Source organism: Montipora foliosa, chromosome 3, assembly GCF_036669935.1.
Source record: "Montipora foliosa isolate CH-2021 chromosome 3, ASM3666993v2, whole genome shotgun sequence".
In the NCBI taxonomy this organism is placed as follows: domain Eukaryota; kingdom Metazoa; phylum Cnidaria; class Anthozoa; order Scleractinia; family Acroporidae; genus Montipora; species Montipora foliosa.
The window spans coordinates 19700707-19715706 of NC_090871.1; the positions used below are offsets into that span (position 1 = coordinate 19700707).

The following is a 15000-nucleotide window of genomic DNA, read 5'->3' on the forward strand; positions in this document are numbered from 1 at the left end:
TCTTATCCCTATGTGGGAATTCCACCGTTTTGCCAACGGTTGCTGCTGGTTTTGTTCCATTGACTGCAGAGGTCAGAATGTCGATATTTCCTACTCTACTATGCTGAAAGACGGGACTTGAAACTTTCGCAGTCGGTGAGGGTGGTGGCGTTAGAGAAGTTCTCTCGCGGTTAGCCAAAGTCGTAATTATTGGCAACCGAACTTGATTCTTCTCCCTCTCCCATCGTGCAATCTCTTTACGTTGCTGATCATCAAGATTTGCAAGCTTTGCGTGAAGGAGTGCACTCTCTCTGTCATTTTTGAAGAGGTTGTGTGAGGACAGACGATCTCTGATGCCTCCAAATTTGTCCTGATTTGCCATCAATTTGTCGCTTTTGAAGTGTGGCTGGGGTAATGTTGAGAAATATATTTGATTCCTTTTAGTGAAACAGGAATGCCACCTGGCAAAGTCTGCGGCCACGGTTGATGAATTGATTGACCAAATTAAAACGGGCTTTATTCAATATTTGCTTATGAGTTATGCTGTCGAACCGCTAACAATGGTATTTTGTAGACGAATCGGTCTGATGTTTACTTTTTTACTTAAACACTAAAATCGACTGATTATTTTAAAATATTGTCTCATCTGACATTTCTAAGAAAGCTTAAGTGTTCAGGAAATCCCAACTTGGCTCAGTGATGTACTAGTAACGGGCTGCTGTTTCCAAATCGTTTTAGTGCGAGTTCTCTTTGTATTGCCGTACTGTTTGAACATTTGTTAGGCAGTTATTGTTGTCCGAATTGGTTGGCTTACTGTCCACGGATGATTTTTGCTCGATGTTCTTCTCTGGTCGACAAATGATAATGTAACTTTTGGGTAAGAACATGCATATGATAGTTGTTGTGTCCGCCACGATTAAGAACGAGCTCATTAAGATGTCACTGTAAAACGTCTTAGTGGCGAAGTAAGAGAAAAAGAACAGTAACACTTCTGTCGAAATAGTCATCATATTGAACGCAATAAAACGAGCTTCGTTAATGTTTCCAGGGACTTTTCTGGTCTGGAGAGCTTGATAGGTACATATGATCAAAAGGCCAATGTTGTAACACCACCACAATGCCATGTTGTAATTGGTGTAGTAGGCGAGTCTGCAACGTACGTAGGCCTCGTTTTTGACACCTGAGTACAAAATCTGTGTGACGTCACCAGCGGGAGTGGTAAATACGATGGATAAGCAGATGGCTATTTCTATGGAGACGAAGATGCCGAGGAAAGGTATCGTCCACTTCTCACTCAAGCATGAAGGATCTAAATATGAAAAGAAACTTAGTGAACTACTTTCAACATAGATCATTTTAGCGACTTTTATGAATTGCCAAATGTTTAGCGAATTTGCAAAAAAATTATTTTCATTTAACCTTTTCCTCAAGTTACTGAACAGACAAAAGATATCCCAAATTATTAAACGTTCGACCTCGGATATTGCGTTTTTAGCTATCTGATTGGTTCCCTCAATCTCGGTTATTAGCTCATATACCGTATGACCTTATATGGAAACTGACTGCGTAAAGTGTTGCCAAGCTGGAAACTGATTGACTTAAAGTGTCCAAGCATTCAGAATTTAATGAAAAGTTAATAAAACACTTATCCCAATCGCCGTTGTTGGATATATATGAGACTGATCATAGCCAACTTGGTTTTAACTTGCACTCACGTGATTAGACGGCCATGTTGGTGTCACGTAAAAAACAAAATCAAAATGTTGCTCCCATTTTGCATATAAATAGAGCCAAATTCCCAAAAGATATTTCCATTTTTCAGCACGTCAACATGGCCGCTATGACGTCTCCACCATCTAACGCGCGGTCATAAAATAATCATTAAATATCCATCTTCACCCACAAAAATTTATTCAGTTGGCTCAGTTGTTAGAGCAGGCGGAAGCGCTATCGCACGGTCAGACACCTGTTCAAGCCTGGCTATTTTCCAGGCTTCTTCGTATCTGCTTAACTTGCTGCTTATCTGCAATCATCTCCAACTCTCGCGTATTTCAATTCTTCCGCAGTTCATATATATGAATAATTTCATAGCTTTTATTTCATTCAAAATGTTATTGTTGGATGAGGGTAGCTGACTCGCCGAGATAGTACTACCTAGTATCATATAAATGTTATATGCTAAATTTGAAGGGGGGGGGGGGGGGGGGATTTCCTTCGAAGTTAAGGTAGGCAGGAAATTTGAAGTTGCATATACTGTACCTTTCCTTGTTGTTCTTATCCTATTTAGCCGATAAAGCCGATTTGTCTTGATAAATAATGCAGCAACAATGATACAAGAGCTGATGCTAAACGTGAAAAACGTGCTTATACACAGAGTCTTTGTTCTCTCCAAGAAGGCCATAACTGCCGTCAGGTATCCAAGGAGAGTTCCAAACAGCATCATGTGGCTTAGAGGTTTGCAGGAGGCCCGCACGGTGTGTGTGTTTCCGTGACGATAGAAAACAAGACCGATGAAAATAACATTTATGATACCAATCATGCTGACGACTCCAACAGCAATGCCCGCTGGATCACTCAATTTGATAGCGGTAGGTAGTATCAGCGAGCACGCGGTGTGATTCTGGTTTGGCCAGTGGTGAACCGGACAGCGACGACAAGAGCGGTTCACAGGATTGTGAGAAATTTCGTTTGTTGAACAGGGAACGCACTTCCAACAGCAGCTCTGCATAGTGAAAAGTAATGAAAAATAAGCGTGACAGCAATGTATTAATTACGACGTGCGCGTCAAGACAGATTTCAGACACATCAACTAAGAAGTTCCCACCGGTGGAAACACACTAACACACTACTGATAGAAGTGGACTTGGTTTTTTTTTTCTTCATATTCCAGCACTCGGGAAAGTCCCTTTTGGACTTATGGCTGTTTCTGCTTAATTAGGTAGCCTCATACACCACAAGCCTTTTTAGAGACATCATCGCCAAGTCTGCCACTTCTGCTGGAGAGAACAGGATAGCCAGGGGACTTCATCCCCTACTCTTCTCGAATAGTGTGTGGGTTTTTTAACGTCCCACAGGTCCTACGGTTTATAGTCCTTATTCGAGAAGACTTGAAAGATTGTATTTGCAGATGAAATTACAAAGGCTGCACTTTTTCCACACTTATTACAAGATCCTCATAGTTGCTCCGGCCGGAGTTCGAAACCGCGACCTCCCGCGTGAGAGCTCGATGCTCAACCAACTGAGCCACCGGTGCGTGCGCGTTTTTGCTATCACTAAAAGAGGACAAGCATTTCTTATTGGCTGTGTATGAAGTGCGGTTGGTGGTGAGGTATCAGTTCTGTCTCGCCTTTTCTCACACGATGTCTGCTTAGCACCATATTTGCGCATGCAAATCAATCTTTCAACCATCAAAAAGAAATTGACCAGATGAAACTTAAAGCCAAGGGCTTTACAGGTAGAAAAAATTTCCTTCAAAAATGATCAGCATTATAAGAATGTATTACTCCATAGTCTGCCTTGGAAACAGTGTTGGAATCATAAGCTCATCTATGATATGAATTTAAATTCTAAAATTCCTCTGCAAATCTTGTCATAATTAAATAAAAGTAGGGTGATATTTTGCATTAGAATATACTAAATCAGTGGATAGCGTTGAAGGCGTGCTCTGATTGGCCACTCAAACTCCCGAATATCCTTTGGTATTCACCTCCGGGGCAACACGGGCGGGATGCGTCCGCAAATATTGTAATCGTTGCAGGAATAAGAGAGTTAAAATCATCTTTTTGTGCTATATTATCTCACTGTTTTAGTATATACTAAAGCAACTATTCACGTCAATGTCGGTCGATGCTGGTGGATACTTACCTCGCCGCTTCGGCGCGTCTCGGCAAGTATCCACTACCTTTCACAAGCTCCTTATCATGCAGAGAGTTCAATTGAAGAACTGATTGTTGGCGTTACGATCTCCTTAGTAAGCGCAAGGTGGTATCGGTATTGTTCACCAAGTTCGCGGGGTGTTCTGAGTAACTTGAGTCACAAGGAGCATCGACATCGAAGGTTCACGGCGGCATAGCGATTGAAGGTAAATAATTTTCGAATTATGGAGAGACTGGGTTTAGCCGGCATGGCGTCCGGAAGCGGTTTCTGACGCTCTGCAAAATGGGTTCTTTTGCCAAGTTCTGAACTATTCTTGACGGGTTTTTCTTTTTTGCGATGTATTTAAAAATCGTCTACGCCTAAACGTAGGTCTTTTCTTTTTTAAATGGGCAGGAAACGCTCCAAAAGAGGTTCGGGGTCGTCTGTTAGTAGCGAGGATATGTCGGCTGATGGGAGCAAAACCTCCTGCTCAACTCCTTTCACTATGCTTATCTCCGTGGGCAATTGTCCGTATCTCAAAAACGAGGCATTATTAAACTTATCCCCAAAAAGGACACTGAACTTTACATTGTCAAAAATTGGCGTCCAATATCTTTGTTAAATTGTGATTATAAAATAGCGGCCAAGGCTATCGCCATTCGTCTGAAACGTGTTCTTCTTAAACTTATTGATAACGTTCACGATCAGACTGGTTTTCTTAAAGGCAGATTTATTGGAGAAAATGTTAGACTAATCGATGCCACTATTAACTACACAAGCTTTAAAAACATTCCTGGACTATTGCTATTCCTTGATTTCGAAAAGGTTCTGACACAGCTGAGTGGTCGTTCATACAAAAAGCTTTTCGACAGTTTAACTTTGGCCCGTCCATTATCAACTGGATTAAAATCTACTATAATAGCACAGAAAGCTGTATTTTGAATAATGGCTGGTCTAGTGATTGTTTCAAACTCGAAAGAGGGGCTAGACAAGGCTGCCCTCTCTCGCCTTATTTGTTTATTCTTTGTGTGCAGGTTCTAGCGGAAGCAGTAAGAAGAAATAACGAGATCAAAGGAATAACACTGAACGGTCGGGAAATAAAAATTAGCCAATACGCTGACGACACCACTCTCATTTTAGATGGATCACAAAACTCTTTCACTACCTCTCTAAAGACATTAGAATTTTTCAGCGAAGTATCTGGCCTCCGTTTAAACCATAAAAAAACGGAAGCCTTTTGGATTGGTGGTAGAGCAAATAGCGAGGAGAAACGTTGCCCTGAAATCGAGCTGAAATGGATTAGGAACAAGGTAAAGACTTTGGGTGTATGGTTGTCAACTGACCTGGTAATAACGATGAAAGAAAACTATAACGAAAAGTTAACAAAACTTAAGGCAACTTTGGGCTGTTGGGAATTGCGTCGACTTAGTTTACTTGGTAAAATAACTGTATTAAAAAGTTTAATAATCTCGCAACTTGTTTCTATTCTTTCACCTTTGCCAACAGATCAAAGAGTAGTTAACGAAGTTAATAATCTCTGTTACAATTTTCTGTGGGACGGCAAAGGTGACAAAATTAAGCGTGATACTATGATTAGTGATTATGAACAGGGCGGATGGTTGATGTAAAGATTTTTAGCAAGGCTTTGAAGGCAACTTGGATTAAAAAATACCTCGACCAAAACAACCACGCAAAATGGAAACTTTTTTTTGACCTGCAACTGCAAGATCTCGGTGGTGCTACCTTTTTTAGGGGTAATCTAAATCAAAAAGATTTGTTAAAAGTTGCAAAAGTATCGGACGTTTTCCTGCAAGAAATACTACAAATTTGGTCAGAAGTTACTTTTAAAGATTGCATGTCCTCTGTCACCCAGCTACGGTCACAGCCTCTTTGGTTCAATTCTCTTGTACGAGTCGAAAATAAACCAATATACTACGCACTATGGGCTACTAAGGGAATTCAGGTTGTCAGCGATTTAATGGTTAATGAGTCCACTTTTTTATCTTTCTCAGAATTTAAAGACCGTTATAGATTTAAACCAAGTTTTCTGTCTTTTCTTGGAGTCATCTCGGCTATAAAGCAGTTGTGGGAAACAACCAATGGGAGAAACCTAAGCGAAGTTTCGGACTACAATACGTTAAGTGAAAAAGTTCTGATGGCAAATAAACCAAACAGAATAGTGTACCAAAAGCTTGTGGAAAAAAAAGAAAACAGCCCTTGAATAGTCAGATGAAGTGGCTAGCAGATTGCCTAATTGAACCAAACGAAACTGAGTACTGGGTCGCCGTGTATCGAAAACCCTTCGAATGTACCAAAATCTCTAAACTTCTAGTATTTCAATTTAAGCTGTTTCACAGGCGATTAGCCACCAATAATTTTCTGAAAAAAAATAAACTTTATTGATAACGATCTCTGCAGTTTCTGTAAACGGGAAGAGGAATCACTCATTCACTTATTCTGGACTTGCACTGTAACGTCCCGTTTCTGGGAAGCTTTTAAGGAATGGCTGATTCGTGACGAAGCTCTTCCTACGCTAGACTTGTCACCATCATTAGTTGTTGGTCTAAAGCCTCAATTAATTCAAAACACGAATCACTACTTTTTATTTTTGGTCGCGAGGTATTACATTTGGACCTGTAGAACACGCAGTCATTGTCCTAAAATAGAAGGCTTCCACCCATTCCTCTCACATTACCAACCTCGTTCCCAGGGTCTCTCATCTTAACGCCTGGGGCGAGCGAGGAGAGACCCTGGTTGGGTCTGGTCACGTGTCTCCCAGAATCTGGGAGATGACAATTTATCCAATGAAGGGAGGGGCGGCTTAGTAAGAATTTTGTCTATACTGAGACTACGGGAATGCGGAATGTGTTGTCACCAAAACAAACCAAGTTTCACGTGCTGCGGTATGTGAACATATGTTCTTCTGCGGCTATGTCCGGCGACAATAGTTTGCAAACGCCGAAGAAAACATATACATCGTCTGTCATAAGTTGCTGTAGATTGTGCGGTTCAGTCAAAGACGTTTTACATTGTAAAAATCTGTTCAAGAAGGCCACGAAGGAAGAAGAAGAAATATAAATATAAATATGACAATTATGAGGTAGATAACAAATAACTTGTTTAACTTTTAAAATAAATACTATGTAAAACATCGACAAATTCCTTGTTTAGAGAGGACCCCTCCCTAGTGTTTTCAATTGTCACGGAAGCACATGACCAGACCCTACCAGGGTCTCTCCTCGCTCGAGAGACCCTGGGAACGAGGTTGTCACATTACAGTCCAACGACTTGTAATTGAAAGAACCTAATTACTGTTTGTGTTGCAAAGGGCTTTGTTTTGTTTGTTTGTTTTTTTTATTATTATTTTTTTTGTATTGTATGGTGTAAATTAATATCCTTTGGTTTGTTAAGTAGGTAGGGATCGTAAGTATTGTAGGTAGGGATCGTTAATATTGTACTTATAGTAAGTATTGTTAATAAATAAATTAAAAAAAAATAAAAATAAAATAAAGTAATTTTCGAATATTTAAAGCGATTCCTTTTACTTTGAAAATCAAAGATTACAGTATCTGATAGAAAATCATAATTTTATTGCCTGGGTCAGAAGTCGATTTTTCAGGCACAAATCATGAACAGGGGCGACAGACTCGGCCACAAACTGCAACCTCAGAAAGCAAAAGCTTAGTCCCAGTATATTTTTTCAAACAATCTTCGATCATTTTTACAACAGTTTTTCACAGATAATAATAATAATCAACGATCCGAATATGTACCGTGGAAAGAACCATATTGATAAAAAAGATGACGACCGTAAATGTCGCTGTCTAGTCATTGAATGTTCCTGTTTGTGTTTTACTATCATATTTGACCATATTTGGCGTATCAAATAAACGTTGATGGAAATTAAAAATAAATGCTGTTTGTTGTTGCCCACCCGTTTTCCTTGCATTTTTTACTTTCATTTGCCTACCTACATGTTAATTACTTGTGAAACAACAAATTATGAATTGGCAAACACCTCAACTGCCCGTCCGTATTATCTTATGCGGGGGCAGATGTAGTGAAAACTATTACTAGTATATTTACAGGATAGGATGGCTGTTAAATGGTTTTCTATGCAATAAGGGTGAATATTTCTGTAATTATGAAGTGGTTATTTTGTTATTTGGATATACTATAGTGATATGAGCCTGTGAATGAAAGTGAGGCTGGAGTTGACCTTGTTTTGATAAAAATCTCACTGCCTTTCTTATGTAAATTCTTACTAATTACCATGACAACAACATCATTATCATAACAAAAGGAGGGAGGTCTCTATAATAACAAGGTCAACACCAGCCCCACTTTCATTTAAAGGCCAGGTAACTAAGCACACAACTGTAAAGAGGTCTATCAACAGAGATAAACACGTGACCTGTATACTGCATGATGTTGTTTTCAGAACAGGTTGACCTGTGCAACCCAATCCCAAGTAAAAAATAATCTTACTCGGTATAATTATCTCCTTTTGTCAGGAAAAAAGACAAAAAAAAACAAAAAAACAAACAAAAAATTAATGCATCTGCATTAACTGATGTTTTTTTATGCTTCTGCTTTCGTCGCTTGCGAAACCAGCATATAAAGTTTTGGACATAAATTTTACAATTTTATATGTCCAGCGGCCCCGATGCAGGCCGATTTCAGTAAGCGTCACGAAGACACTGGTGTCTTGGAATATAGTCAATTAACGTCTCGAAGTGTTTCCCAAATGCTGCTCCTCAGGTAAGGGTAAACGACTACATATACCCTGAGCTAACTATAACGCTAATAACCTTCACCCGTACCGGCTTATTGTTGGAAAAAGATAGCAAAGGCTTAGACGTAAAGGGACGTTTCGTGTTGGATGGCAAAATAGTGTGTGCATCTAATTAGGTGCATTTCTATACATAGGTAAAATGGAAAAACTAACCGGATGTTTATCCTCCAAAGCCATGAAATACCCACCGGGACACTCTTTACCACAAACTGAAGACGGTTGTTCGGAGCTAACGAATACTTTTTTCCAAAGCATTTTCAGACTTGCCAAGTCGATATCAAGAAAACGACCATCTTCAGGGAGTTCAAGTACATTTGACACGTTTGAAATCCAGCGTCCAATGGACACCCATGTCTCAGTGTCCATATTAACCACCGTCACATCGTATGCTCCTACCCCATTTCCTTTAGAATCAAAAAACACTTGATCACGTGATACCCCACTAAAGCGCACGCTCTGTGTTCTGTTAAGATATTCGTCTTTTCTGAAAGAGAAGAGAATAAAATGAAAATGATTTTCTCTACTGCCTGTGTGCCACCACAGAGAGTCCACACAATCTGTTTGTGTACCCGTTTATAATTTTATAATAAATGTATTGGATTCACTGTTTGCTTCTTCTGTAGCGATATATCGATCAATATGTGCATAGACCAATGCTAAATAAACGTTGACGGTATTACCTTACCTGTAATGTACTGTCGTTCTTTTGCCTCAGAAGTGGTATTTTGAACGATTTTGAAGATTTCGAGTTCGCTGTTTTCTGTGCCTCTAATGGAAGGACAAGGGGGTTGAAGGTAATTTTTCAACGGCTCCAGCGCAGAGGCGATTTTTCCCCAGAAAATCGCATGGCTCCGTTTTCAACTTCGCAGGAGAATGGCCGAAAGATTCGCGCTTCTTCTCGTACTTCTCGATCGAAAATCTATCCAAACGGGCAGGAGCCGATCAGGAAGGGGCAATCAGCAGGATGGTCGGAGGCTGGCACGCGTGAATCATGTTACGCATTTCGACTTCTCGGAAGGTATGGGATTTTGATTTTCTACTAGGGCTAACCCTAACGCTAACCCTCTCCACACATGAAAGAAGCAACAAGCTATGGCAATAAGGTAATCCGTTTGATCGCGAATTTGGGCGTACAATTATCTTCTGGAATATGTTGCCCTGAACAAATCCTTATGTTTGCAGCCATTTTTGCTTTTAAATTATTAACTCTGAACTTGGGAGGCCTGGGTAGAACCTGCTCATTCGCACTATAGGGGAAGTTTATTGTTCTTCGAGAAAGTGGCGAATCGAGATATCCATTTTATAAGAAGCCTTGAAAAAAAGTTGAATCAAGGGAAACCTTCAGTTGGGTGTATTCCAGGCCATAGCGAGGGTTCTGAGTTAACGAGGTTCGAGCCGAGCGGGTTTGTAGTTCAAATAGATTTGAAAGGCAATAGTCCCATGGAGTAGTCCATGGCGATTAATAACGAATGAGTACATTAAGAGCCTATGCTGTTATGTCACAAGCTGTTCTGAACAGATAGCTGTCTACATCAAGTCTAAAACGTCTGGAAGATGTAAACATCTTGCGATATGTAAAGACAACTCTGGCAATGTCAAAATGTTGATGTAAAATCATACAATTAACGGAGAGTAAGTACTAAGCTCGACAAGCAATTTCCTCTTGATCACAGCCTCTAAATATCCAGCTGCTAGGGATCCGTTCAGTAACTTGTCAACTCTGAGTTGATGTGTTTTTTATTTTACAATTTATGGTTACCGCACGCCCGGTTTGCTCACTCTAGTTTACCGCGTTGAAAACTCACCTTTCGTCCAGAGCAAACCACAGATTTCGAACACTTTTATCTTAGCCTTCAACTGGAAATTTTAAAAGGTAAAATTTTTTTTTTCAACAACTAAACAGAATTGCATTTTATCGCCATTGCAAAGGACTATATCATCGAAAGCAGGTGCGAAATAGTAATAAACCAAAAAAAGATTAATTCCCTACTAAAATATGTCACTACTTAGTAGTTTTAATTTACTCGATTTTAAGTCACTTACCCAACCAGAGACAGTTCATGCTAGCTAAATTCATTTGCATCGCAAAATAGAATAGAGCTGTTGATCTGGATTGCTACTCGTTAAGTTTAATTTTTCTCTCAAAATAAAACATTGTTGGAGTTTTCTTTATCTCTCCTCCTGTTAATCGTGTCCCGATTCCATCAAACTGGAAAAAGGAAGTATTAATTAAGTGTTGGAAAATTAGTTGAGATCGATATCGTTTACTGTCCTACCTGTTCAATAGGGGAAAGTCCTCTGTTGAAAATTGACAACCCTTTTCTTGTGAGCAGTTTAAAAGTTTATGAAGACCATATGCTGCAGCATACACAGCATCGATGACATACGGTATATACGTTGAATTTTGCGAAATATGATCGAGGAGTTCGGTGTATTCAGATATCCACGGGCAGTTGAAGGGATTTTTCTTGAAACGCTCCATGTAGTTTACAAAGGCACGATCGTGCACCTGCTTCGAATTCGGAATAATTCCAATGACCCTTCGTAACATTTCCGGAGAGCTCCGGATCCTGCTTGTAGGTCCAAAGTAGTGGTCTGTAGAAATGAATACGTAATCTTTCACTCGAAGACGCTCGAAATGCGCTAAGACTAGCTCTGTGTCCTCGATAGTTGTGAAGAGTAACACCGCCTTTGCTTTGACATTATGCCCAGTTTCATTGATAAAGTCATTCATTTCTTGCAAGCTCGTTTGTTTAGTAAATGCCTTCTCCACCGCGACACAGATTTTCCAGCCTCGTGATAATGCTAAAACGCGGTGGAAAGTCTCAATTGCAGATCGTCCGTAGTCCGTGTCGGAATACAGAGCGTGGATGAAATTCCACCTTAAAGCATGGAGCAAATCTCTCACTACTCTAGCCATAAGAGTGTCCGATGAGACCGTGCGAAGGAAATATTTAAAGCGGGCGCGATTGCTTAGTAGTCTGCTCGAAGAAGCGTAGCCAATTACTGGGACATGAAACAATCCCGCAAAATCTGTCACAGCCATTGCTACATCAGTTGAACCTGGGCCAATGACGACAACTGTCTGAGGGCTTTTTACAGTGCTCAAAATGTGATCGCAGGTGAATGATTCCATGTTCTTCCTTACGAAACTTAAGTTCAGGCATTTTCGAATAGCGACATCAACACTGCTACATGTATCTATAATTTGTTTTCCGATGATTATTCCAGGAAGTATCTTCGAGTCATTATTGATCCGCTCCAAGGCGTAAATCATTGCGAAGGCCTCTTCACAGCCAACAATGTTGAACCTCCCTGGAGAATGCTGCGATGAAGCATTGAAATGTGGAGCATGACTAATGGGAAACAAGCCGGCAAAAATTATACTGTTCTTTGAATCCAACTCCTGGTGATTACAGCTTGTGTTTTTCTCAAAATTGTTTGCAGCTGAGGAAAACTGATGAAGGGAGTAAAACATTTCAGCGAGCAAGCACACAAAGATTAAGTTTCCTAAGACTCGTGAATGCTTCATCTTTCAGAACTTAAAAAACAGAAATTTGTGCGACAAAAATCAACATCATTTGTTTTTCAAGCGAGAAATAAGTTGTCTCAAGCGTCAAGTGCGCTCAGTTTAGTGACAGGTGTAAAAAGATGATACTGAAAAGGAAAAATGGAATCCAGGCTCTTTAAGATTTCCTCGACCATTGGAGGAAAGAGAATGAGCCCGGGCTCGCGTTTGAGAAAGAGAACAACAACTTTTCGGTTTATTGGACTATTCTTGTAGATTCATGGACACTGAGTTACAGGCATTTCTTTGCCTACACTCTCTCTCATTATTATAATTAATTTACGTTCACTGCAACTATGCTTTGCTGGAGTTTTCCTTGAAGCCAAGTCACAACTAGTAACCTCAGGATTCAAGGACCTTCCTTCAGATTGTTGCCGTACTAAGAAGAAAGGACTTCTGTAATAATCAATCCCAGCGTCCACTCCAATTTATTCCCAATTTGCTTTCACGGCCCTAGGGATGATCCCAAGGGCCAACAATTTTCCACTCAGTTTTTTTTGCCTTGTGTAGCACCAGCAGATCCAGTCTTCTCGCTGTGATCACTTTATCAGTCTGTATCGTAAAATCCCACGAAATTTTCCAATTCTCATTTTCTAAGACACTTTCTGTGCTCTGTTCATACTACCTTCCTGCGCGTTCAAGTCCTTTTGTTCTACGGAGGTCTCAGTGGGCAGCGTTTCTCCATGTTATCACGTTTTCTTGTCCTCTTTCTGTGCCATTTTACTGCATCCTGAAGTGATGTGCATGACCCTTTCATCTTCCTTTTGGCACATTCTGCACGTAGGGTTGTTTCGTGACTTGTCAATCTTTCTTTTGGTCAGGTTTGTTCTCAAGGCCTGATCGTGGGCTGCAGTAATTAGGCTCTCTGCTTCGATTTTCAATTATACTTTCTGTAGCTTAAGGCCAAAATTGTGTGTCTGCAACATTTGCAGTCTGTCCAATAAACTGGCTATGCATCACCTTTTGTTTGAAGTGTTTCAGTGTTCTTAGGTACGTAGTTCTCTAAGCCCAGTATTGACTGATCAACAGCGTCTTCCACTGAGATCGAGCCTCGACCTCCATCTTTCCTAGTGACATACAACCTGGATGTATTGGCTCTTGGATGTAGTGCTCCATTCATCTTCATCACTTTCTTGGTCCTTCCATCCATCTCTCTCAGCTCCTCACGTCTCCATGCACGCAATAAATACCCCTGAGCAACGTATAAGTGAAACAGCCCAAGTGTCTATTGCAAGGATCTTATGGCCACCATTGAGCTTTGATCCCAGAACCTTTCTCACACGACGGACGTATACTCTGTCCGTACTTTAGCGTTCATCTTTTCGTGCTGGAAAGAACTTATCGCACTCGAGTATCCCAAGGTACTTGTAGCTCTGACCTTCTTCCAATGAGTTGACTATTTTCCCATCAGGCAGCTCAATTCCCCGGTGATGTTATTACTTTGCCTCTCTTCATGAATGACCAGATGGGCATACTTTTCAATTTCAAATTCCATTCCAACATCCGTACTCATAACCCGGACTGTATGAACGAGTGATTTTAAACCTTGTTGGGTGTTTGCGAACAACTTGAAATCATCCATGAAGGAGACTCCCCTTTATGGTTAATCCTTGTCTTATCCTTACCAATTTCATACGAAAATCTGGCTTTACGTATCACTAGTGAAAATGGCGTCATAGATAGTACAATATTATTATTATTATTATTATTTTTGTTATTGTTATTATTATTATTATATTATATTATTATTATTTAGGCGTTTATATGCTGGATTAGCCAAATTGATATAGCTCCTTAGGGCACTATTGCGTAATATAAAGGCTGCTGGAAATATCTTGAAAATTATTTAAAAAAAAAGGCTAATTAAGTCTAAAATTTAAGTTTAATTTTCTGAAACCTAATCAATGGTTTTTTTCTGGCGATAAGGTCGATTGGTTTCGCGCCACTTGAATCAAGGTGGTCGGTGATTGAAAGTTAATCCTAGCTTTGTGTAAGTAATTTCCCGAGCGGTGCGATTGGTTGACTTACCGATCGATCTCCTTGGTATCCACGTTTCAGGGATTTTAATTTGGTTTATATGCCTGTTGATGTTATCAGGGTAAAGTCTTATGACGATAGCGTCCTTTACTTTTCGGGTGCGGTGACCTCGTTCCAAAGGGGGTTGTGGCCGGTCTTATTAGCGTGCACGGAAAAGGCGGAGGTCTTGTTACTGGCGAGTCTTATCTCCCTTGTCTTAATTTACTCTCTCCTGGATAGATTTCCTGCACAAATCTACCCCATCTCGCCAATTTAGACTTACCGTATTTACAGGAAATCCTGTAGACTACACCTTTTAACTCGCGGGAACAATGGTGTCCCTGGGTCAAACTAAATGTGACCTGAGTGTCGTATTGGACTTGAAGACGGTGCGAATGTTTTTGAGTTGTAGGCGGCGCCGAAGTGGCTCTGATGACCCCTTTTAAGTAAGTCGGTTTGCTGTTCCTCCCCTGGGAGCGGCCTTTATTGTTTTAATGAACGAAATAATATATGAAATGAATCCTATATTGAACTGCGCATATAAAGTCAAGTGAAGCTATGCCGATCCTCGCAGTTATGAATGTAATTCTAGCACTTGCGTCGGAGAAGGCTGAAATGTTCACGACTTCAACGGGGATTGAACCCGTGAGCTCGGGATGCCGGTGCGACGCTCTAACCAACTGGAACATTTGAACCCATAAATGACCGTCTTCTAACATCAGTGGCTTCATGGCTCAGTTGGCTAGAGCATCGCACTGGCATCGTGAGATGAAATAAATGTATATTT

At 40.4% G+C, this 15000-nt stretch overlaps 1 protein-coding gene across 1 annotated transcript in view; it reads right to left on the bottom strand.

The window, feature by feature from the left end:
• Positions 1-12161, bottom strand: part of LOC137995363 (metabotropic glutamate receptor 5-like) — a 12976-nt gene extending 815 nt beyond the window's left edge. Inside the window, exons 1-4 of the mRNA XM_068840924.1 lie at positions 10906-12161; positions 8783-9113; positions 2235-2701; positions 1-1287 (exon numbers count right to left, since the gene is read on the bottom strand). The exon at positions 1-1287 is cut by the window's left edge and continues 815 nt beyond it. Of these exons, the coding sequence (XP_068697025.1) occupies positions 714-1287; positions 2235-2701; positions 8783-9113; positions 10906-12161 (2628 nt within the window). The 3' untranslated portion in view covers positions 1-713. The remainder of the gene's footprint in view (positions 1288-2234; positions 2702-8782; positions 9114-10905) is intronic.
• Positions 12162-15000: the final 2839 nt, after the last annotated feature.